Source organism: Globicephala melas, chromosome 11 (assembly GCF_963455315.2).
Source record: "Globicephala melas chromosome 11, mGloMel1.2, whole genome shotgun sequence".
Classification (NCBI taxonomy): domain Eukaryota; kingdom Metazoa; phylum Chordata; class Mammalia; order Artiodactyla; family Delphinidae; genus Globicephala; species Globicephala melas.
This window is the reverse complement of record NC_083324.2, coordinates 42,913,162-42,938,423: the sequence shown is the minus strand read 5'-3', so window position 1 is coordinate 42,938,423 and position 25,262 is coordinate 42,913,162. Positions and strand designations below refer to the sequence as shown.

The 25,262-nt window shown below is 39.8% G+C and overlaps 2 protein-coding genes across 6 annotated transcripts in view; one reads left to right on the top strand and one right to left on the bottom strand.

Moving 5' to 3' along the window:
• The window catches only part of WDR48 (WD repeat domain 48), a 43,688-nt gene extending 26,659 nt beyond the window's left edge, over positions 1–17,029 (bottom strand). The window contains exons 1-5 of one of the 2 annotated variants that reach the window (XM_030846167.2): positions 16,961–17,029; positions 4,592–4,732; positions 2,563–2,641; positions 1,765–1,847; positions 1,516–1,645 (exon numbers count right to left, since the gene is read on the bottom strand). In XM_030846167.2, the coding sequence (XP_030702027.1) occupies positions 1,516–1,645; positions 1,765–1,847; positions 2,563–2,641; positions 4,592–4,732; positions 16,961–17,008 (481 nt within the window). In that variant the 5' untranslated portion in view covers positions 17,009–17,029. Of the gene's footprint in view, positions 1–1,515; positions 1,646–1,764; positions 1,848–2,562; positions 2,642–4,591; positions 4,733–16,220; positions 16,275–16,960 lie in introns of those variants that run through there. The other variant, XM_030846168.2, reaches the window with a different exon arrangement.
• A 73-nt stretch (positions 17,030–17,102) lies between these two features.
• The window catches only part of SCN11A (sodium voltage-gated channel alpha subunit 11), a 130,623-nt gene continuing 122,463 nt past the window's right edge, over positions 17,103–25,262 (top strand). The window contains exons 1-2 of one of the 4 annotated variants that reach the window (XM_060307599.1): positions 17,103–18,268; positions 21,023–21,138. In XM_060307599.1, the coding sequence (XP_060163582.1) occupies positions 18,196–18,268; positions 21,023–21,138 (189 nt within the window). In that variant the 5' untranslated portion in view covers positions 17,103–18,195. Of the gene's footprint in view, positions 18,947–19,323; positions 19,435–21,022; positions 21,139–25,262 lie in introns of those variants that run through there. The other 3 variants (XM_060307594.1, XM_060307595.1, XM_060307598.1) reach the window with 3 other exon arrangements.

Below are 25,262 nucleotides of genomic sequence, written 5' to 3'. Positions count from 1 at the left end.
CCTCATACATTACTTGTGGAATGATAATTTGGTACAACTCTTCTAGAAGGAAATTAGACAATGTGTAGCAAGAATCATATTCATGCCCTTTGATTCAGAACTCAAAACCACTGAAGTATGTATATAAAATTGTCTATACAGTATGATTCCAACTGTACAACAAAGAATAAATTTAAACAAACACACTGAGATGCTGTGAGTAAAGGAGTAAATACATGTAAAGTATTTAGAAAGGTAACTGCTTGTATTAAATGCTCAATAAATGTTAGCTATTATTATTACCTCCATAATTATAAAAAACTTATTTGATATCCTCTCTAAACAATTCTAAGCAAGACATATCTGTTGCAGAATCTATAACCACCTAGCCTCGTCTCTGACCTTGGGACAATCCTGCTTTTTTTGCTTCATTCCTTCTTGTTAGTGTCTCTTTCAGGCAGGCCTTACATCTAGAGAGAGCTAAATGATGTATTATGACAGCCCCCAGCAGGAACCAGCTGCTGAATCCCTGAGATTGTGTACAGGTGAAAAATCACGGAAAACAAGGGAAGAACGGTGTTTAGACTTTCACATATTTCCTGAGAAAAAGGGCAAAATAATATTTAAGAAATTATAAACACCGGTCTCCCAACCTACTCTTCTTGGCACACACTAGATTATATTAGAACTGTTAGTTATATCAACATGAGTATTCCACAGTCATGACAAATTGGACCTGTTATGTAGGAATCTAGATAGTTCAGGCCCATATCCTGAACACAGACCTTCTAGGCCAGGCTTAGCCGTAAATGTGCTCTCAAGAATCCCTACTGACACCTGGCCTAGAGAACTATTATTGGTTGGGCCAAGTGTGAGCTGAGTTTCAAGTCTAGACCTGTCTGGATCTGACTGGGTAATTGAGATCTCTTAGTTGATGAGGCATCCATGCTACTAACCTGCTGTGAATCTCTCTGAATTGCCTCTAGATGTTAGGTTAGCCTTCCTGAACTCTTCTGTTCAGGAAGAGTTGGCTGGATTCTTTTGGGCTGCTCTGAAAGGGTCCCACAATATTGGCACTAAAACCCTTTCTTTCCTTTGGGTATTTTCCAAGTTGGCCATTAACTCAAAGGCTCTTAGTATATAGTAACACTTTTAAAAGTCAAAAACTGCCTACTTTTTGCCAGGTAATCACCACCTCCATCAATAATATCTGCCTAGAGTGTGGCTTTGGGCCAGGCACAGCTGGGATATACAAAGTAATAAGACAGGCACTTCTGCCCTGTGGAAGCTTACACTTCAGCTAGGGAGCTAACACATGCACATGTACAAAAATAACCAGGTTACACCTGGAGAAGTTACCATTTTTAGATTGCAGTGAGAAACTAGTTCCTTGTTGTTTAATCATACTCTTGGGGGCTAGAACGCTGTAGGTAGAACCACTCTCTTAATGCAAACTTATCAAACTTGTTTTATAAACCATTCTTTATTTATGTCAATTTGGATCACTTTCAAAGAAATTTTTTTCAAACACCTTACTTGTTACAGTGTTATTTGAGGCAGTCAATGCTGTTAGAGTATTCACATCCCAAAGGAATATTTGTCGGTCCAACCCAGCCGATGCTACCAGTTCTTTATCCTTGGCATATGCTAAGGCTTTTACATAATCCTGCAACAAAATACACATACTCTGATCTACTCTGTAGATCAATAAGCAAATGACCCACATGAAGTACTGAGATCTCAGTATTACACTAAAGACATTGAAAATTGTGTTAGTTGTTTTACCTTATGAGTCCTTAATGTTGACATGCAAAATCCCTTATGTGCATTCCATACTTTTACTGTTGTATCAGAGGAAGCAGATATTACTAGAAGAGGCAAAGAATTAAACCCCTTAGTAATGTGACTTAACACCATTTTAAAGAATTAACGTAAAACAATGTAACATTGTCTCAAACTTTCACACATACATACAAAATGTTCATACATAAATATTTGAATATTTATGTGTATTGAATATTTATAATATTCCTAACATTAATTCAAACATCTTAATATTCATAAACACATACACATCTGAAAGTTCTTTCTAGAACCTATTGTATTTTGTCTCAAATATTTTTTTAGATAGGCAAGACAGACTTTTTTTAATGTTTCAGTTGAAGGCACAACTAATTTGATTATGCAAAGTTTCTCTAACACAGATTGCAAAACCAAGAAATGGATCTTACCATAATGAAAACAAAAAGAGATATTAATAAGGTTAAAAGAAGAATACATGTTGTATGAGTCTATTTATATACAATGACAATGCAGGCAAACTAATCAATAGTGCTTGTAAGACATGAGAGCAGTTACCTTGGGACAAGGGGTAGTGACTGAAAGGGTGGCATAAGGGGGCTTCTGGTAATCTGTTTCTTGATATGGATGTTCACCTTGTAAAATTTTAATGAGCTGTACTCTCAAGGTGTGTGTGCTTTTCTGTATGTATGTTATACTTCAATAAAAAGGCTTACATAAAAAAAAAGTTATCAAATTGAATTAAAATCTTCTAGCAGCCCCAAAATTCAAAGAAATACTTACATGTTTTCCCATTACAACAGAGTACAATGTCATTTACCCAATCGGTATGGTGTTCCATAGATGCTATATATGGATCTTGCTGAAATTAAAAGAAAAATCATAAAAATGTCTTTAGTCTACATTAGAGGATAAAATATATCACAAATTATAGATATGTTTATATTCTTCAATTAATGTGACACACTGCTCTAAGGTCTTAAAATTGACAACTGAATTCAGAGTAGAATTTCATCAAACAATTGATGCTTCCATATGACAGATATAAACAGAAGTTTTGTTTCAGGACAGTTTTATTACTGATGAAAGTCTAGGTTTCCAGGAAAAATGCTTAATTTTTATGCCCTGAGTTAGTGAAGGCAACAAGATCTGGGCTAGGCACTGTGTGTGACACGAGTGCAATAGGAAGGGGTTCACTAGAAAGGACAGGACATGAACAAATCTGCAAGCTGGGGGGATCTGACTCAGTAGTGGTGAAGGCTCAAAGCTGACAGCAGGGACAGAAAGGAAGCTGATGAGAGTGGTGAGAAGCGTAGCCAGACTGCAGAGGGGGATGCACGCTTCTGCTCTTAGCTGCCTACTGCTGTTTTTACCTGTGAACTAAACATTTTGTCACAGTATCTACAGTCCTTCAGAGAAGAAATGGAAGCCAAGGGCTAAAGGATCTTCATTTCAATTCAGTAACTCAAGATTTTTCTATTCCTCTCACTTGGTTTAATCACCAGAAGAGGACTTTTAAAGAAGAGTATTTGGTTATATCCTACACCTAAGACAGGCAAGTTCAAGATGATTCATGGGCAAAAAGAACAGCTCTCTACAAGTCTAGTCGAGAAATGATGCTATTCAGTCTTGTCATAAAAATGAGGACCAGAAAGAGATGTCTGAGGGCAGGATAGGCAGCTTTCTAATTCTTCCAGGCTAGTTCTTGTGTTTTCCTTAATTTGTTTGAAATACTGTAAATTTCCAGGAAAGTGACATTCCAATTCAAATATAAGTTCCAAAAAGCACTTCAGAGCCATAGTTTTCTTACTTTCCATGTTTTTAACATTGGGCCACCACTGTTTCCACTGGTTAAAGGATTCAAAGCCTGCTGGACCAAAGTCCATTTAAAGAAACTATCCAGGAACTGTGCAAAGTAGTGGTTCCTTTTCAGATGGAGCATCAGACTTGTAGAGCTTGCTAAAAGACACAGACTTTTAAAATGACAAGGTCTAACATCAGGGTTTCAGGGTTAGATTGGGTTCTAACTCTCTGTCATGAACTAGCTACTTAACCATGGGTTAGAGTCTCTGAGTCCGTTTTCCCACCTATGAAAATGGATCTTAATATCTGCCTTGAAGGATTATTAAAACCATATTGGATACGAAAGTGCTAAGTGTCTGGTACATAGCTAGGAGTTCAAGAAATGCTCCTTCTTCTTCCCTGAATCTTTCTTTCTATGTCATTCATAATACAGGCATTCAAACAAAATACAAAAAGAGCTCCTTTCCATTTGACTGGGGATTTATCTTCACATATCATTAAGTCCTGCTCCTGTTTTCATAGTTTTACACCAACTTTATACTATATAATAAGGCCCTATGGGTTTTGTGGACACCCTAATCACTTTTAAATGAAGATATCAAATACTTGTTCAAGGTTAATTATAAATGTAAAAGCATATTCAATCTTTTTTTAGTAACACTGAAAAGGGATGCAAGAAAGCTTTTTGGGAACATATTTAAAACAGAAAAATAAATTGTTGCAAAGAAGCTCCCTACCAGACAAATCTCTTTGTTCCTTTGCAGCAAAGGGCTCTTATCACAAACCTAGTTTATAGAGTCCCTGCCTTAGCTAAAACACTTCTGAAACTCCCCTGGGGTGTTTTTCTCAGCAGCTTACTGAATTCTGGTTGCAGCGTCTTTATTTATAGAGTGTACCAAATAACTCAGTGCTCAAAGAGATTAAATCTGAAACTGTGAAAGGCACCATATTAGACAGACCAAAACTTACTGAATATAGATTTAAAATATAAACTCAATCCCTGACTTACCTTGTGCTGATTGACACTCCATATTCTTATGATGGAGTCTCGACCTGCCGTGAAAAGTCTGTTTAGTGCTGGGTCCAGCTGCAGGGCATTGACCCCATTTCGGTTGTACTTCTCCACTTCATCTCGAATAACATAGGAAACCTGACAAATATGTCAAGATTGGCTGTTTATGAAGCTACAAACATGTGATAATAAAATGTAGCCTTCTAGTGGCCAATCTGAAATTCAAAATCCCATGTTTTCTAATATAAAACTTATTTCCGAATCCAATAAAAACTTTATTTTACTCTATAGAGACTGAAGGGCTGAGGAGAGAAGAGTGACATTAATAATAGCCTAGACCAAGATAAGCAAGTTTGAGGCTAAACCACTGCAAATATCTCCTAACTGGACTTTCTCCCCTACCCCTGTTTGTCTTTAATCCATTTTCCACAAAGCAGCTGGATGAATCTTTAACACATGAATAGAAATATCTTTAAAAAATGTAAATAGGAATATCGCTCCCTGTTCAAAAACCCCTCTGGCTGCTTACTCCACTAGACTCAGGATTGGATCTGGACTCCTCAAGTGCCTCTCCTGCCCCTCATCCTTGCTCACTGCTCCCACTCCTTGCACACACTGTGCCTCCAGACGGGCACATGTGCTGGTCCCCTCTGTCTAGAACTCTTCCTCCCACTCTGTCTGGCTAACTCCTACTGCAGTCTTTAGATTTCTGTTGAAATGATGCTTCCTCAAAGACCTTCTCTGACCTGCTAAGCAAAATGAGGTTTTGCTCTCCAATAACACACTAAACTTTTCTTTCAGAGAACTTTTCCCTACTCTATTATGGTTGATAATCTCTGTCTGCTCCATGAGAAAACTCAAGAGAATCAACCAAAAGCAATTACAATTAAGAAAAACTCAACAAGCTGGCTGGCAGCCAAAAGCAAAACTTTTCTATTCTAATGAAATAACCAGTTAAGATATAATGGGGGAAAGGGGACCCTATTTACAATAGCAACAAAAATAAATATCTAGAAATTCATTTTGCAAAGAAGATACATAATCAACAGGACAAGGTACATAAAAGAAAACTTGAATAAAGGAGACATACCATATTAGTACAGGAAGTACTACAGGAAGTAGTAAAGGAAGGTAGTACAGGAAGATCCAAAATAAACAATTTTTTCCTAACTTTGTGATTTTAACCCAACTGTGGTCAGAGTCTCACTGGATTTCTTTCTAGAAGTTGACAAAATATATACCAATAGTACAATGCTTTGAGGGGACTACCCAGTCACTTTTTTAAATGAAGGGATATTCTTTAAATATCTTAAAAGGTATTATAAAGCTACCAGAATTACAAAGGAGGACCACAATATGAATATATAAAAGGATCAATGAAATAAAACAAAATTCAGAAACATATTTTCCCATTATACATTTTTTATTTTGATATGAACAGATTTTGAAACAATGAGGGCATGATAAATTATTTAATAAATTATCTAGGAACATCTAGTGGTTCTATTGCAAAAAATAATATCCTCTCTCCAAATCTTAAACCAAAATGAATTTTCATATGGACTAAAGATTGAAATTTAATAACCTAATCATGAAAATACTTGCAAGTATTTACATAGTCTCTACATAGAGAAGGCTCTGCTAACGTGACAAGAAAGACCACAATCTTTGAAAAAGAAAAGGGCAACGCTGATCTGACCAAACGCAAGCCAAAACTTTCTATACATACACAAATGTTCACAGCAGCATTATTCACAATAGCCAAAAAATGGAAACAACTCAAATGTCCATCAACTGAAAAATCCAGACAGTAGATTAATGGTTTCCAGGGGCTTGGGGAAGAGGAGAATGGGGAATGACTACTATGGTGTACAGGATTTCTTTTTGGGGGTGATGTTCTGGAATTAGGTGGTCAATGCACTTTGCAAATATATTAAGAATCACTGAGTTGTATACTTTAAAAAGGTAAATTTATGTGAATTTTATCTCATTAAAGCTGTTTTTTAAAACAAAGCAAACTTCTGAATGTCAAAAAAATAACATGAGCAAGGTTACAAGGCAAACACCTAACTGGGGAAAAAATGAATACAAAAGACAAGAGTTTACTCTTGACAACATACAAAGATTCCTTAGATAACAACAGAAAAAGTCAATCTCTCCAACAGAAGGAGAAACAGAGATCACGAAGAAGAAATTTTTTTTAAAGAAAAGAAAATGGCCAACAAACATAAATAATAAAAGATGTGAAAAGGGCCAGGGTTGTATACACAAAGACAAGGATGTTGTTTTAACCCGGCCTTTCGGTGCAAGTAACTGTAACTGAAATCTACTCAAACAAGCTTAAATATTTTTAAAAATGGAGAATTTAAGATGAGAATTTAACAAGGATATCTAACAGAGCTCAAGGGCAGGAAATTCAATCATGACTCATAAGAGACATTTTAAAAATAAAATCATGGCACTTCTCTACTTAAGCTTTTCACTGCATTTAAAGTCAAGTCCAAATTCCTCATATGCTTTGGTTCTACCCTGCAAACTCACACTCACCTCAAACTAACTTCCCCTATGCTCTTTGACGACAGTCACACTAAACTCCTTCCTGTTCCTCAAACACATCAAGTTCTTTCCCATCCTAGGGCCTTCAGATTTACTTTTCCCTGTGCCAAGAAGATTCCTCACCTCTCCAATCCCCACAAGAATACTATTCTCCCAGCTTTCATCTTGGCTGACTCACCCTCACCCTCACACTCCAGGTCTTAGCAGAAAAGTAATCTCCTCTAAAAGGCCTTCCCTGATCTCCTTCCCCTATCACCTCCCCTACTCCATTTCTTCTACAGTTCTTACCACGCTGCATATTTATCTTTTTTGCTATATCTTCTCCATTAGAATAAAAGCTGCAAGAGGGCAAGGAACTTGTCTGCCTTGTTCCTCCTACCACAGTATCCTTAATATAGTATCTGGCATACAAAAGACATCTCATAAACATTTTTTGCATGAATCAGATACTGAAAAACCATCAGGAAACAAGCTGGCTTCAATGTTAGTTTCAGTCTCTCTTAATGCCTCTTCCTCTGGGGCTTCAAGGCTCCTTATCAGCTTTTCTCAGTACATTTCCTATTTAACGAAGATGAGGTAGCATATATGAATCTTGATTTTCAAATTTCTGGGAGATGATCTGATTGGCCCAGTGGGAAAGGGTCAGAGAATAACAACATGATTGTCAGTCCTCATTCCAGGTGGCAAGGAATTCTCAGCAAAAAAAGTTTGGACCAACCTCTTTAAGGGCATCTATTACAGATGTGAGATTAAAAACAGCAAATAGGGCTTCCCTGGTGGCGCAGTGGTTCAGAGTCCGCCTGCCGATGCAGGGGACACGGGTTCGTGCCCCGCTCCGGGAAGATCCCACATGCCGCAGAGTGGTTGGGCCCGTGAGCCATGGCTGCTGAGCCTGCATGTCCGGAGCCTGTGCTCCGCAACAGGAGAGGCCACAACAGTGAGAGGCCCGCGTACCGCAAAAAAAAAAAAAAAAACCAACCAACACCACCCCCCCCCCCCAAAAAACAGCAAAAAACTAGAAGTATCCAACCTAGTTGGGTAAATTTTGGCACACACATCTATAAAAGAGAATACTATTTAATCATTAAAAATGTTGGTGTAACTCTAGACTGATTAATATGGGAAGAAACCCAGGGTATATTTAAGTGAAGTATGCATGGTCTAACACAGTAGTGTATAATAATCATTACTGTAAAAATGTTGCATAATATTAAATATACACATATTTAAAAATAAACACACAAGTTTAGAAGGATATACATGTATAAAACTACCAGTAGTTATTCCTGAGTGATGGAATTATGGTGACTGTCACTCACTCATGCCTTTTTAATACAGTATGAATGTTTTATAATAGGCATATATTACTTAGTTTTTTGAATTTATAATTTAATTCTTATCCAACTAATTCTTGCCTGTATTCAGAAAATCAAATAGTACTGAAAGACAATAAAGAAAAACCATCTCCCTACTGTCTGGTTAAGACTCCCCATACCCAGTCTTAATCCTTAGAGGTAATTAATTTCAACTCTTGGTTGTTTCTATTAGATAGCTACTGCATTTCTCGAAATATTGTGCTTATCCTTATCCATTTTAGACATCGCCTATTTACTCAAGCTATGGTAGGTTAGGATGTAGCTCTGAAACTTGCCTCAGTAATTCTTCCCTCTACTCTTCTGATATCGATAGATCTATCACTGTTTTTGGTTGATTAAATAATCTGTGCTACACTGTTGGACTGTAATTGCTATCTACTGACTAGCCAAGTACTATATTATGAATACATTTCCTTCCTCAGAGAGCTCTTCATTTTCCCTAGAGTTCCTTCTTTCCTTCAATGGCTCCCGCTACTTTAACTTCGATTTTCTTGAATTACTGCAGCATATTAGATAGTCCAGCAAGAACCCACCTCCAACCCCCACTTTCCCACAAGGCTTCCCCCTCAGAATCTCCCACATTCTCACTCTAATCTGGGCTGGCTGCCCTCTCGGTCTGCTGGCACAGTTGTCACCTTCGGTGCTTCCCTTTACTGCTTTTCTGGGTTAGAGCCATTGTTTCCTGAATTCCAATGTCTCTTTTCCTTGCTCACTTCCCAGGACGGCAGAAGTACATCCCCAGGACCTTAAGAAACTACATAGAAGAAGGTACATGGGAGGTGACTTAGCCCTTGCATGTCTGAAAAGGTCATTACCTTGACACTTGATTTGGCAGGATACAGAAGTCCATGTAGAAAAAAACTCAGCTTTTGAAAGCACTACTCTAATTTCCTCTAGCATCCAGTGCTGCCACTGAATTCAATGCCAATTCTTTTTCACTCAACTTTAAGGTGATCCCATTTTCATTCTCTCCCGCACCACCACCTATACAGCCCAAGATTTTAGGATCTTCTCTTTTTACTTGGTGGGGTATTTTTTTGGGGGGGTTCTTTATCATGATAATTTTTGGTCATTTTATCATTAATTTTGCTGTGTACTTTGAAAGCCCTTTCAATCTAGAAACTTTCAGCTCTGGGAAATCTTACATCAATTCATTAATAACCATCTCTGTTTTCTTTGCTCCTTCTTAAACTCTCATCAGTCAGATGTTGGAACTTTCAAACTGATCCTTCATCTTTTATGCATTCTATACTATCTATCTCTGTCTTTTTGCTTACTTTTGTAAGACTTCCTTTACTATTTCATAACTCTGCTATTAATTTTTTTTGTAAATTTTAGGATGATGGACAAAATAGGAACAATAACTTCAATAAGAAAATGGCTAGGTCAATTATGGTCCATCCATTCTACGTAGTCATTAAAGAATAAATTACATACAATGATATATTCCAAGACATATCACATTAAAAACTTGTTAAAGAAAAAAAATTGGCTGTAGACAGAAGAAAAATAGGATTCAGGTCTTTCAACAAATACTGATTAAGCATCCACCAGTTGCCAGGCTCTATTCTAAATGCTGAGGATACAGTAGTGAGCACAGAAGCCCTCCTGGAGCTTTCATTCTAGTGGGGGAAAGACAGTAAGTGAAGTTTTTTTCTCAAGATACAGGCAAGCTTTGCAGGCAGAAGAGATGGAAGTAAAAGAAAAAGAAGAGTAGAAGGTGCTGGACACAGAAGCAATAAATGAGTGAACAAAGTCCTGGAAAAACTTCATTTAGGCAAAGTCAAGAGTACAGGCAAAGGCAGAGAAGATGAGGACTCATTTCTGCCTTGATTTGCTTAAAAAAAAAGGAGGGGGGGGGGAAGGAAGAGAAGGTACTATAAGGACTCTGCAAGGGATGGGAAGCCAGAAGCCAGACCTTCAGTACGAAGTATGCATTTGGAAGAGACAGTTAAAGGGACTCTGACAGGGAGAAAAATGACAGGGTATTTCCCCCAGCAGCAATATCCAGTTAGGTTACGCTAGGAAAGCCTGCTCCCAAGCTCATTCAGGTTGGTGGCTGAATTCAGCTCCCTGAAGTTGTAGGCCCGAGGGCCCTGTTTCCTTGCTGGCTTTCAGCCAGGGATTCATCCTTGCTCCTGGAGGCTGCCTGCAATCTTCATGCTTTCTATGTGCCTTCTCCTGCAACAGAAGGGCCGCCCTCATGTCTCACATTTTTCTGACTTGGTCCTCCAGCGGAGAAAGTTCTCTACTTTTTAAGGGCTCACATGATTAGATTGGGCCCACTGGGATAATCCAGGATAATCCTCCTATTTCAAGGTCTGTAACATTAATTACAGCTGCAAAATCCTTTTTATCATGTAACCATAACATATGCATAAATTCCAGGGATTAGGGCATGGACATTTGGCAGTGGTGGGGGGCGGGCATTCTGCCTACCACAGTAACAATTTTTTGTATGAAAACAAATATGGATATATTACAGAATCACAATATTTTTAAGAAAAGAAAGGAGACTTAAAAGCATTTCAGGCTCACAAAGAGGACACTCTGGGCTATTCCCCCCGGCTTCCCCGAGGTGTGCATTAACTCATTTCCACTTGGATGTCTAATAGACATCTTAATCACGGCATGTCCCGAACCGAGCTCCTGACAGTCCTCTCCAAATGAGCTTTTCCTGTCTTCCTCATTGATGACGTTAATGGCAACTCCATTCTTCCAGTTGCTCAGGCCCAAAACCTTAGGGCCAGGCTTACTTCAACTTCTCTCATCTCACATCCTGTCAGCCAGTTTTGTCATCCAGAATTCAACCCATTTTCACCACCTTGGGTGGAGCCACTATCATATAGCACCTGGATTTCTTAAATAGCTACTGGTCTCTCTGCTCTGCCCTTGCTCACCTGCAGTCAGGTGATCCTGAGAAAACACATTTCTTCTGCGCAAAATCCACCAAATGCTTCCTACCTCACTCAGGAGTAAAAGCCAAAGCCCTACTATGGCCTGTAGTGCTCTACATGATTTGGTCTGCAGTTACCTCTCTGATTTCAGCTCCTACTCCCTTCCCCTCACTCACTCCATGGCAACCACAATGGCAACTTTATTATTCCACAAATAGGCCAGGTACATTCCCACCTCAGGACCTTTGCATTTGATATTCTCACTGGAATGCTCTTCCCCCAAGTAACAATCTCATTTCTGTTAGATTCTTACGCAAAAGTCAGCTTCTGAGCAAGGCTTTCTCTGACCACCACAAAAAAATTTCACTTTCCCTCCTCTGCTGTTTATCATTAATCATTTTTTGACATTTAAAGGTTATTTTTCCCCCAACATCGTATTATGAAAAATTTAGAGAACATATAAACGTTGGAAGAATTACACAGCAAACATCCATATATCCATATGGATATATTCTACAATGAACATTTTCTATCCATTTGAACATACCCATCCATTTGATCCATATCATTTTTCAATGGCTTTCAAATTAAGTTGTGCATCATTAATAGTATTTCCTCCTAAGTACTTCAGCATGTATATCATTGACCAGAGTTCATTATTTATTTATGGCTCCTTTTTCAAAGGTAAGATTTACATTTAGTGAAATGTACACATCTTAAGCATACATAGATACGTCTGACAAATTAATACACCTGTGTAATACAAAATTCTACCAAGATATATACATCACCACCCTAGAAAGTTCCCTCATCCTCTTCCCAACCTCTACACCCCACCCCCAGACAATCTAGAACTGACCCTTTTCACCATAGATTACTTTTGCCTGTTCTGTAACACCTTATAAAGAGAACCACACAGCTCTTTTGTGTAAGGCTACTTCTAGCTCTCAGGCTACATCAGGCTAAATTTGGCCAAGAAAAATTGGCCAAATATGAATAATTCTTACATGTGTTTTTCCTGTTCAACCTCGTGGACCATGACTTTCTGCTTGTCCCTATGTTTCGAGAGTGCTGATTTTAAAAAGTATTCTAAAAAGTAGTCTTGCAAATAAAAATAGGACAATTTCTAGCCTGACTTCTCTTAGTCAGGGGTTAGTAAAAAACTTCTACAGAGGTTAGTAAAAACCCACCCAAGGGCCAAATCCAGAACAAAATCTGTTTTGTAAACAAAGTTTTAATGGAACACAGCCACACCTATTCATTTCGATATTGTCCTATTGCTGGTTCCATGTTATAATGGCAGAGTTGAGTGGTTACCAAACAGGAGAATGGCCTGCAAAGCCTAAAATATTAACACCTGGCCCTTTAGAGAAAAAGTTTACTGACCCCTGTTCCACTGGATATCATATTGGCACTGAATTTTTTATTACCCATCCTATATAAAAAGTAACTTACCTTGGACATATGGCTAATTTATAAGGGTCTTTCCTTGAGAAACCAGGATTTGGCATCATCCTACTGCTACCTTAAGAAAGTCTTGAAGATTAAACAACCCAGAATTGGGGCTCAGAATGAGGAGTAAAGACCACGCTGAGCTCTGACTAGGTCTAGAATAACTAAATATTTGGCAGGGAAAGGGGATTAGTACTGGTAGAACAGACATTTGTTGGTTGCCTCTATATTCCCCACTGCTCCCCAATATCTTCCTCAAAGCAAGCAAATGCCAGAAGAAATTGTGTAGGGACTAATTAAGAGACTGTTACCATGGATAGTATGGGGAAAGGATTTGAGGTCTAGAACAGGTGCAGCCACCATGCCACCAAGAGGGAAGACCTAGATCTAGGAGTTTGGGAATAGGAGAGGACAACTTGGAGGCAGCCCAATGGTAAAGGTGACTTTACATCACTCCTCAGGGTAGAGAGTCACAGTGAATCTGCTGGTTCAAGATTTGCGTGAAGCTAGAACCACCTCTTGAGTTATCATTTATATGAGCCAATACATATGTTTATTGTGTGAACCCGGTTATGTTGGATTTGGGGTCATTTCCAACCAAAAGAATCATCTTGTTATGAAAGACCAAGTATTTACATTCTTGGACCAACACTGAGTACTAGGGCATGGTTATTGCTCCTAAACCACGAACACTAGTAACTTTTGTCCAACCTCATTCCAAGAGTTCTGAAGCAAGTAAGGAAAAGAGGCCACAGCTGAAGGAAAGATGGAGACAGACAGTCAACCAACAAACCCAGGTTGTTGGAAAATCATCACATTAAAGGGATTGCCAGGGACTGAAAAGCCTTGCTGTGATATCCTGATTACCAGGAGAGAGCTGCATCATATATTTAAATTCACACATTTGTCTGATCATGTTTCGGACAATCACAAATCCACCCCTCCTCCACATACTCACCTCCAGTCTCCTTAGAAGTTTAAGATGGTAGGACATGTGCTCATTCTTCATTGTGTCTATAATTAATAAGTAGTATGCTTGGACCCTTCTCCACTGGTTATTTATCAATATTATAAGTCTCAACGGTTCTTTCTGGCCTACTATTTGATAACGGAGCTCAGGGCTACTGCCTCTTAGTACAAGAAATAGACAGCCAAGAGGCAAAATAAATTACTGTAGCCATATATATTTTTTCCAAAATGGAAAGATTTTTTTTTTAATTTATAAGAGCAAAGAATGTTGTAAAAAGTTAAAAAATATAAAGGTTCATTATTTTAAAGTAAAAGATATTCTGTTTCCCACCTTACCAATAATCACATAATGTAATACTCCAGAGATAATCACTGTTGATATTCTTCCAGACTTTGAAAATGCCTTATTTCCTTTGTGGAAATGGGACCATGCTACGTTGATTTCCTATTTTGACTTCTGGACACCTTTCCTTTTTAATAATATACATCTAGCTTATCTTTTAATTACAAACTAATCTACTATATGAATGTACCTAACTTATCTGCCAATTTACTACTGATAAACATTTAGATTTTTGCTTTTCACAATGACAGCATTCCTATAATAAACACCCTTGCATAATGAGAGAAAGATATATGCATACATACTTTTTTTTTTTTTTTTTTTTTGTGGTCTGTGGGCCTCTTACTGTTGTGGCCTCTCCCGTTGCAGAGCACAGGCTCCGGACGCGCAGGCTCAGCGCGGCCATGGCTCTCGGGCCCAGCCGCTGTGCGGCATGTGGGATCTTCCCGGACCTAGGCACGAACTCGTCTCCCCTGCACCGGCAGGCAGACTCTCAACCACTGCGCCACCAGGGAAGCCCTGCATATGTACTTTTGTAAAACAATTTTTTAGACAAGGAATTGCTGGGTCAAAGGAAATGTGTATTTACAAATCTGACAAACAGGAAGACACGAAACAGTGAATACCATGACTCCACTTAGAGTAAAAAAATCACCTAAGTCGGGTACACACACGAAGAAGTACAGGACATTAGTTTTCAACCAGCAACAACTCTGCCCTCCAGGGGACATCTGAAAATGTCTAGAGTCAATTTTCGTTGTCACAACTGGGAAGGTGCCAGTGTCTAGTGGGAAGGCAGGATGATGGAAAACAACAGTCCTCCCACAATTAAGAATTATCCAGCCCAAGATGTCAATAGGGCTCTCAGTGAAAAACCCTTAGCTAGGATTATATCTCACAGTCTTCAAAGCAGTTTTCTTTGAAGAGTGGAAGACAATTATCATTTACACTTTTGTTTGTGGGGTTTTTTCTTTTTGCAATGAACATGCACTAGTTTAAAAAACACTTCCATAAACAAAAGTTCTCCCTTGTGTTGAGATAAAATCAATCTCTGTGGCTTCTCATACTGGTTCTACACCTTAAAGACAAATTCTGAAAGCAGCTAACAAGACTCATTGAATCTTCTCTTCAGCAGACTGATCTTAGATGATTCTTCTGAATGCTCTTCCTAGGAAATAGCTTCAAGTCACTTCACCAATCTGATTGCTATACCTATTAAGAACAAGGTGCTAAGTGCTGATCCCCAAACTCTAGTTTTGTACTCTGATCAGTGAAGAGTGAAATGATCATCTTCCTCATCCTGCATACAATGGCTCATATTCAGCTTATTAAAACACTCAGTTTTTCCACACATGCTGCAGCTAATTTACATTTCCCCCATCCAGTACTTTTATATTGACTTTTAAGTCTAAATGCAAGAAACTAAGACACTTGATTAACTCTCCTTACTACCCTAAGGAAGGTACCTACCACTCTAGTGTCTAGAATATAATCAAGTTACAATTTTGAGTTACATTTTAGTCAGGAACAGACATTCTCACCTGACTTGGATGCTGGGGTTACTTAAATCCCATCACTGATGCACTTAAAAATCACTAACAAGGTATGCTATTTTAGATTCTTATTAATGTCACTCAATTCAACAAACATCTAAGTGAGTGCCTAGGACACTGTACTGATCAATGAGATCAATAAAACAAAGAAGTGAACTGGCCAGAAGACTTTATGACCTACAGCCATTTCCTCAATGAAGGAACCCCTTGTCCGGACTACCTATTAAACACTGGCTGATTTCAACCTGTAGAACTATATATAATGCTGTGTTTTATAAAGAAAGCTTGGGTGTTACTTATTCCTGTACTCTCTCAATTCTTTGCACATTTTGGGGCCTAAACTAAGTGCTCAGTAAATGTTTAATAAGTGCACCGTACTGTCACCACTACATACAACATACCTGCAGGTAAACACCTGTAATAGGGCTTTTACTCCTCAGATCGTTGAAAATAATAGAAAGCAATAACGCTTAAACGTACCCAAAACAAAACTGGATTCACGAAGGCATAAAGCACACACGGGCGGGTTAGGTAACTCTTTACCCTTGAATAATACATTAGAGAAACAGAAAGAAAGATTCAAGGATGCACTCTGAAGAAGAAATGGTGAAGACGAAATTAAATTCCAAAACAATGAAAATTATAATTCCCCCACTAACACAAGCATACTCCCACGTCATTTCCACCTTGCGGGTGGGGGGAAGCTCCCGCATAAAAGAAGGCAGGGGGCTCCCACATGCAGACCCCTGCTCAAAAACCCTGCAGGGCTCCGCAGCCCAGCCGCAGCCCCGCCACGCCCCCGCACGGGCCCACTCACTCCGCTGCCCGCCCCGCGGGGAAGCTCCCGCAGGCCTCCGCTCCGACGCCGCTGGCCACAGCGCTTGGGAGACAGGCAAGGGAAGGGAGGCAGATGGGCGGGGAACGAACCCAGCCCGACCACGCAAGCCCAAGCCTACGAAACAGTGGACGACCGGCAACCCCAGGCTCCCAACCGCGCGCCCAAGGGTCCCGGGACGGGGCCCCGGCGGGTCCAGTCAGCCGCCCCCCGCCCCTTCCTCAAGCCGTTAGAGCCGCAGCCCCACCCCTAGCCGCCGGCCGCGCCCCGTCCCGCTCGCCCCAAGCCGCTACCCCGGCCGACCGCGGCCCGAGGTATCTGCTCGCTGGAGGTGGGCCCGGGGATGCCTGCCACGCCCGGGAGGTCGAGGAGCCGGGGTCCCTACCTGTACTTTCCTCCGCCCTGCCGTGTTCTGCCGGTGATGGGCCGCCATCTTGCATGTTGACAGTCCTACGTCATTTCCGGAAGTGGCTTGGACCGGGCGGATGTCCCGCCTCTTCCCCTTTGGCCGAGGCATTGTGGAGCTTTTCTCAGGGACTCTTTGTCGCTGCGGCCGGTGACCCTGTGGTGCGACAAAAGCACTTAAAAATCGTTGCGTGCATATAGTGCTGGCGGAGAGAGAGCCACTTTGTGACCCAAGGGAGCAATCTGTATCCAGCTCTGTGTGGGCCTGGACCCTGGCTTGCGCTGTTCTCCTCAGAGGCCCAAGTAGGCATAAGAAAAGCGCTGAAAGAATTAATGTTGGAGATGGGCGCCATGGACTCCACCTCCACTCCCTCAAACATTCGTGGGCAGCCAAGGGAACCGGCATATTTGCCATGAAGTACCTAAAAAAGGCGGAGGATTATAAACTGGCCTGGAAGGAGGAGAAATAGAAAGGTTTGCAAAGGAGGTGGCCCCATCTTATGGAGGCGCACAGTGTTCGTTTAAATAAGAGGTAGGGAATTCCCTGGCGGTCCTGATTAGGACTCAGCGGCCAAAAAAAAATTGATGTTATAAGAAGGCAAAAAATACTAGTTAAAATTGTTTACAGCCGGACTTACCTCGTGATCCAGTGGTTAAGACTTTGAGCTTCCACTGCAGGGGGCATGGTTTTGATTCCCTGTCGGGGGCGGGAAATAAGATTCCGCATGACCCACGGCAAAAAAAAAAATGTTGACAGAGACGACTAAATTCCAAATCCTGAAGGAATTGGGGCTCACTCTAGTATCTGGTTTAAATCATCTCTTAGACTGGGACAGTTAGACCTTTCTGGATGAAGGTCTGACCTGAGGAAATTTTCCTGACACTAATTATAAGTCTTGATGGTCCCAGGCTAATTATTTGGCCAGTTGGTCGAGGACATGGAAAGAGCACGATTGGAGAACTGGTGACAAGGAAGCCTTGGGAAGGGATATGGTGATGGACTTTGCAGAATGAATCTTAAGAATCATATGGATGAAATGAACAGCTTTGTGGATTAAACTCAGCCTCCTTTTCCAGGCTCAGTGATTGCTCAGTGGACTCATGAATGAAATGGTGATGATAACAAGTTTGGAGCTGTGCATGGGATCACCAAGCCACTGCTGAGCGTTCAGGTTGCTAGCAGCAGTGAGCAGTCCTGAGTTGGTGATATGCCTCATGCTCCAGGAGGACCAGCCAACCACTTGGAGGCAAGCGGATTCCATTGGCCCTCCCAGTCATCGAGGAAGTGGTAGTTATTTGTCCTCTCTGAAATACACTAAGTTTAAATTTGCTTTCCTTGATTGCTGTGCTCTGTCAGCACCACCATCTGGGAACTTCCGGAATGCTTTATGCACTGTCATTGTGTCTGACACCATATTGCTTCTGATCAAGAAATTCACTCTGTAATGAAAGAAGCAATGCAATGGGCTGTTGCCCATAGAATTCATTGGTCTAATTGTATAGTCTATCACCAAGAAGCACCTGGTCTTACTGAAGTCTTATTTATGGTGCTTTCTGGAAAATAACCCTTTTTGATGCTGTTTTATAGGATGCAGTATATGCTTTGAACTAGTGTGCAATATTTGGCACTCTTTCTTCCTGCTCCTGTTATCTACTGCTGTATAACCACCCCAAAACTTAGTCGTTTAAAGCAACTTCAACATTTACTTTGCCTACAAATCTGTAATTTATGCAGGGCTCAGTGGGGACAGCTTATTTCTGTTCTACTTTCCACTTGATGCCAGTTGGGGCAGCTAAAAAGTTGGCAGCTGGAATCATCTAAAGGCCCACTCCTTTACATGTCTGGTGACTGATGCTGAATCTGTGGGCAGAACACCTACTCATGGCCTTTCCACAGTGCTGTTTGGCTCCTCACAACATAGTAGCTGGGTTCCAAGGGCAAGCATGCCAGGAGAGAGAAATCCAGGTGGGAACTGTAATGCCTTTTCTAAACTAACAGTAGAAGTCCTGCAGTGTCACTTCAACCACCTTCAATTCATAGAACTTAATCACTAAGGCTGCTTATATCTAAGGAGACTCCTTTTTTTAAAATGGGAGAAATGTCAAAGAATTTGTGGATATGTTTTAAAACCACTACATTTCCAAAGGTAAAATTAGTGGATTTAGGAACAGAGGGATATTATACCTAATGTCCCCCAATTACAATTTTTTAAACTGCCATTCTCTGAAATTCTGGACTCTGCTGGTTTAGAGGTTTGTTACCAAAGAAAGGAATTCCTCCAACAAGGCTGAATGACGGTTCTACTGATTTGGAGCTGGGACTGCCACCTCACCATTTTGCATGTTTTGTGTCACTGAATAGGAAAGAGAAGAAGAGCAAGGTTATGGTTTTGGTGGAAGTAATTAACCCTGATCATGAAGCAGAAATAGGTTTGCTGATATAGCTTTAAACAGGTAGGTACATCAAACACTCAGATCCCTTAGAAATGAAGGTATTGGTTGAAGGTAAAGGGACAACAGAATAGCTGGTGGAAAAAGGAAGTCATAAAGGGAAGTGAAATTCTCATGATCAGGGGAAGAAATGAGAACAGTCATGTTTCCTTTCCTTTCTTGATGTATCATGTATACTTTTAAGTGTTTTAACTTTTATTTTCTTTCTTTACCCTTTACTTCACTATTATATGTGGGGTGTCCTATTGTTGGTAAATTCATTATTTAGTAAGTTGCAGAGGAAAAGATAGCAACTAGAGGTTGTAGACTTAGAAATGGAGGATGGATGTGGTAATTGATGAAGCATTGGGTTGACTCTTTTGGAGGGTGACAGAGTGAGTGCATCTTTGACTGTGTAAAGGATAGTTGCAGTATTTTAAGTGACAACTTTTTTTTGAAGTGTAAACATTGAAAGCAGTGGTTATATTGGTGTTGGGCAGCCAAAGGGATGACTTTACATTTGATATTTTTGTGGCTTTATTTTCTGCTGTCCATCATTTAAGTTCTCTTTCTGTGTTTGGGGAATTCCCCACTATGTGTCTTGGTGGTGAGCACTGCTTACAGAAAGTGATAAAGACAGTTACTCAGTTTTTCTAGCCTTCTTATAGCAAGAGTCAATGCATGTGACCTCAGCTTAATTAATCAGATGACATCTTGACTGCAACTTGGTGAGAAACTCTGAGGCAGCACTGTTCAGCTAAACTGCTCCCAAATTCCTGCCACTGCAGAAACTGTGTGAGATAATAAATGTTTGTTGCTGTGGGATAATTTGTTATGCAGCAATAGATAACTAATGCACCCTCCCTTCTCCATGAGGAGGGGAAATGTCACAGCACTTTCACAACTTTACAAAGATAGTCTCATCATCAGCTTCTTCAATCTCCATTTAATTCTTTGTCTTTTCTTGTGTAACTGTCAGGAGGCTTATCCTGGGAGAATTCCTTCATCAGTCTCTTAGAATTTCCTCCATAGGAAGATTGGTACCTTTATTCAAAATGTAAGAAGCCTTGACACCTACTATATTTTTCTCAGTTTTTGAGACCTCTGTTTAAAGTCCTAGGCAACATGAAAACTTTAACATCCTGAAAAAAAAATCCACATACGTATTAAATAAAAATACAATCGATTTAAAAAGTAAATAAGAGTTCTAGAAGGCTTCTACTTACAAATAAACCAGAGTGGTTCTTGTTAAATCTTACTCTGGAGGGACCCTTCCCTCTGTCAGTTACCTGTCAATTAACTTCTTACATCTTCAGTTTTTTAAATCTGTAAAATGGAATCATAACAGTACCTATTTCATATGGTTCTTATGAAATAACCTTACCACAGTACCTGGTAGGTAGGAAATATTCAATACTTTAGGTATTATTTTTAATCATCACCTTGCTCAGGAAACATTGCCAAAATGTTATAATAACATTACCAAAATGTTGTAATTTCCCAGGATAGATTTTCTCCTCTTTTATATAATGTAGGCTCTATCACTCTGTAAAGTTTTCATACCAGCTTGAAATTTATCTTTTGTTCTTGCCTGCTTTCTTGTTTTCAACAGCCTGGAAAAAGATTCATGAAATGATAAGGCCTTTTAACAGATTTGTCCACATGTTTAAATACATGTTTTCTGGCTCCATGACCAAGCCATTTACTGAAGGAAGTGAAGGTGACCAGGTATGTCTTTGAACCAAACCCCAGACTTACCATCATCGGGGGGGAGACATGAATATTTTCTGTTTTAATTCTTTAAGAGGAATTAATATGTTTTGAACATTTGTTTAAAAGCACACAATCATGCAACGCCTTGGTTTGCAGCTGCTACGGTCTGCTAGTGCTTAATGCATTAATTTGGATATTTTAAAGATGAATTTTAAAAAGAATAAAATTTTAAGCCTCATGCAAGTAATGTGGAAGTGCTAAATAAACTTTGTAAAGCAAGCCTGTCATAATATCAACCAACTTCATGAAGAAATTGAGAAGCTGCATTATTTCCTTATAATTCTTTAATGATTCTCTAAAACAATGCTTCCTTAAAGAAATAGGGTGTTATGATATATAATAGACTACAAGGTCATAATTAAATAAACATGCATAAGTGAAACAATATTATATAAGTAAACATAGAGACTCCGAATGCTTAAGATGTTTATGTCAAAAGTTGTATGCTAGTTTATGTCTTGTCAGCAAATCCTCAGGTTTAAATACAGTCTTAGAAGGCTTTACTGATTGACTCCTTATTCAACGTTAACATTTCTGAACACACTGGGAAAAAAAGTATCCTTTAGTTCTTTTTACTTCTTTTTTTTTTTACATCTTTATTGGAGTATAATTGCTTTACAATGGTGTGTTAGTTTCTGCTTTATAACAAAGTGAATCAGTTATACATATACATATGTTCCCATATGTCTTCCCTCTTGCGTCTCCCTCCCTCCCACCCTCCCTATCCCACCCCTCCAGGCAGTCAAAAAGCACTGAGCTGCTCTCCCTGTGCTATGCGGCTGCTTCCCACTAGCTATCTACCTTATGTTTGGTAGTGTATATATGTCCATGCCTCTCTCTAGCTTTGTTACAGCTTACCCTTCCCCCTCCCCATATCCTCAAGTCCATTCTCTACTAGGTCTGTGTCTTTATTCCTGTCTTACCCCTAGGTTCTTACAGGCCAATATTAGGAAGAGAAGCCAGTTTCTTCCATTCCAAAAATGTTTTGACCTTGTCTAGCTTTCCCACTGGAGGGCAGTAGAGAACCATCCAAGCCATCCCTGATTTTGAACCTCACTGGCTCTAATGTGTGACAAGTCAGACCTTAAAATCCTTGGTACTTATTTCCTACTGATAAAATGTCATAATCAAAGTACATTTTTAGAAAGCCTATTCACTCCCATAAAAAACCATAATTGATTGCGGGAATAAAAGAAAATAAAGCAAAATGAATGGATTTATAAGTATTTACTAAGTGGACAAAAAAAATTAAACCTACATCACAAATGTACTTTAAAATTTTATTTATTTATTTATTTATTATTCTTGGCTGCGTCTGGTCTTCGTTGTGTCATGCGGGATCTTTTGTTGCGCTGCGGGGGCTCTTCGTTGCAGTGTGCGGGCTTAGTTCCCCTGCGGCATGTGGAATCTTAGTTCTGAGACCAGGGATCGAACTGGCGTCCCCTGCATGGGAAGGCAGATTCTTTGCCACTGGACCACCAGGGAAGTCCCACAAATGTACTTTTTTGTGGTGGAATTTTTGTACAGGAGCTGAACTGCCTGAGGCTTCCTAAAATACTAGTCCAAAAAAGTACAGTGTATGTGAATTTTACTCTAAAACTTTGACATATAAGTATATCATATTAGCTTATTGAAATTATTTATAATTCTGAGTTCCCAGACAGCCAAAATGATGGAAAAGTCATCCTCAGTTATTATTAAGACTCCTCTGACTACCTTGATCCACTGTTAGGTCACTGACGAATGACCAGGAGTCATACGGGGAGGCACCAACAATCCTCAGGCCACAGTGGTTAGGGCTGAGGTGCCCAGTGTCCTTTGAAAGTGGCCAGCCCTCTGTTCTTTTCCTCCACTGGGACTGGGGGTTTTTGTTATAGCTGGAAATCCTAGTGCCTAGGGCCCCACCCTTCTAAGATATGCAGCCATCATTGACCAGGGTCTGTCACCAACCGAGATGCTTTCAACAGTGGTCACAGGTCTTTACTCTTTGTAGAACCTCTCTTCCTGCTTTCACTGACCTCTCTGCCCTACAAAGAGTATGGATTTTTTTCCTCTGCACACCCTTTCCCACCTAGATTTGCAGCCTAAGCTCTTCATTGAGCTTGGGCTTTCTTTAAAGGCAAGACAAGAGGGAGTCTTTAAGCTTCAGGACCGCTATTACAAACCACTCCTGAGATCAGCAAGTACTGTGGACTGGCAACCATCAGCAGAAGGTGGGGGAAGGAGGGAAAACTGCTGCAAAAACAAAGTACCCTCGAATATCTCAACAAATTATCTTGCACAGAAGCTAGAACCCAAGACAATTATTTTCCTGGTAAACTCCCTATAGAAACCACAGGTATTCTTTATGCCTCCAAACACCTTTAAACTGCATTCAAAATTAGGGTTGTGAGTCTGGAAATCTTTCTTTGCTAATTTGTTGTACATGAATGCCTGCAGAAGCTTTTGAATGCTAAATGCTGTGGGAGGGCTAGTTTCCATGGTAACTCTTCAGTGAGTCTTTTTCTTGCACTTCAATTAGATCCCATTGCTGAGCGGTTGTGAATGAGAAGGTAACAGCTCAGTCACTTCTGGAGGGCTGGAGAATTGCAGCCTTTCTAGATGCAGCTATATTATCAGTCCACTGAGTTGTACTACGCTTGTTTTGCCCCGTCTCTTCATGGTACCCCAGCACCACAATGGGAAAATATATTTGCAACACACATGACAAAGGGCCAATTTCCTTAATATACCAAGAGAGCATACAAGTTAATATGAAAAGTACCAAAACACAATGGAAAAAAAATGAACAAAGGACATAAATAGGCAGCTTACAGAAAAAGAAAATTAATGGCTTACATTGTATGAAAATGTGTTTAATCTCATTCATAAAGAAGGAAATACATATTTAAATAAGATTCCATTTTTCACCTACCAGATTGGAAAAGATCTAAAAATTTGATAATATACTGTGTTCAGAGAATGTGGAAAACCCATCATTTTAGAGACTTCGTGGGAGGATAAATTGGTATAATCTCCTTGGAGGGTGATTTAGCAGTTGCTCTTCTAGAAATTCATCCTACAAGTGCAATTACATTTAACTGAAAAATACAGTAAAAAGAATTTTTTTTGATGCGTTTTTTTTATGTGGTTTTTCTTTTTTTTTTTAACATCTTTATTGGGGTATAATCGCTTTACAATGGTGTGTTGGTTTCTGCTTTATAACAAAGTGAATCAGTTATACATATACATATGTTCCCATATGTCTTCCCTCTTGCGTCTCCCTCCCTCCCACCCTCCCTATCCCACCCCTCCAGGCAGTCACAAAGCACTGAGCTGATCTCCCTGTGCTATGCGGCTCCTTCCCACTAGCTATCTACCTTACGTTTGGTAATGTAAATATGTCCATGCCTCTCTCTCGCTTTGTCACAGCTCACCCTTCCCCCTCCCCATATCCTCAAGTCCGTTCTCCAGTAGGTCTGTGCCTTTATTCCTGTCTTACCCCTAGGTTGTTCATGACATTTTTTTCCCTTAAATTCCATATATATGTGTTAGCATACGGTATTTGTCTTTCTCTTTCTGACTTACTTCACTCTGTGTGACAGACTCTAGGTCCATCCACCTCATTACAAATAGCTCAATTTCGTTTCTTTTTACGGCTGAGTAATATTCCATTGTATATATGTGCCACATCTTCTTTATCCATTCATCCGATGATGGGCACTTAGGTTGTTTCCATCTCTGGGCTATTGTAAATAGAGCTGCAATGAACATTTTGGTACATAACTCCTTTTGAATTATGGTTTTCTCAGGGTATATGCCCAGTAGTGGGATTGCTGGGTCATATGGTAGTTCTATTTTTAGTTTTTTAAGGAACCTCCATACTGTTCTCCATAGTGGCTGAACCAATTCACATTCCCACCAGCAGTGCAAGAGTGTTCCCTTTTCTCCACACCCTCTCCAGCATTTATTGTTTCTAGATTTTTTGATGATGTCCATTCTGACTGGTGTGAGATGATATCTCATTGTAGTTTTGATTTGCATTTCTCTAATGATTAATGATGTTGAGCATTCTTTCATGTGTTTGTTGGCAGTCTATA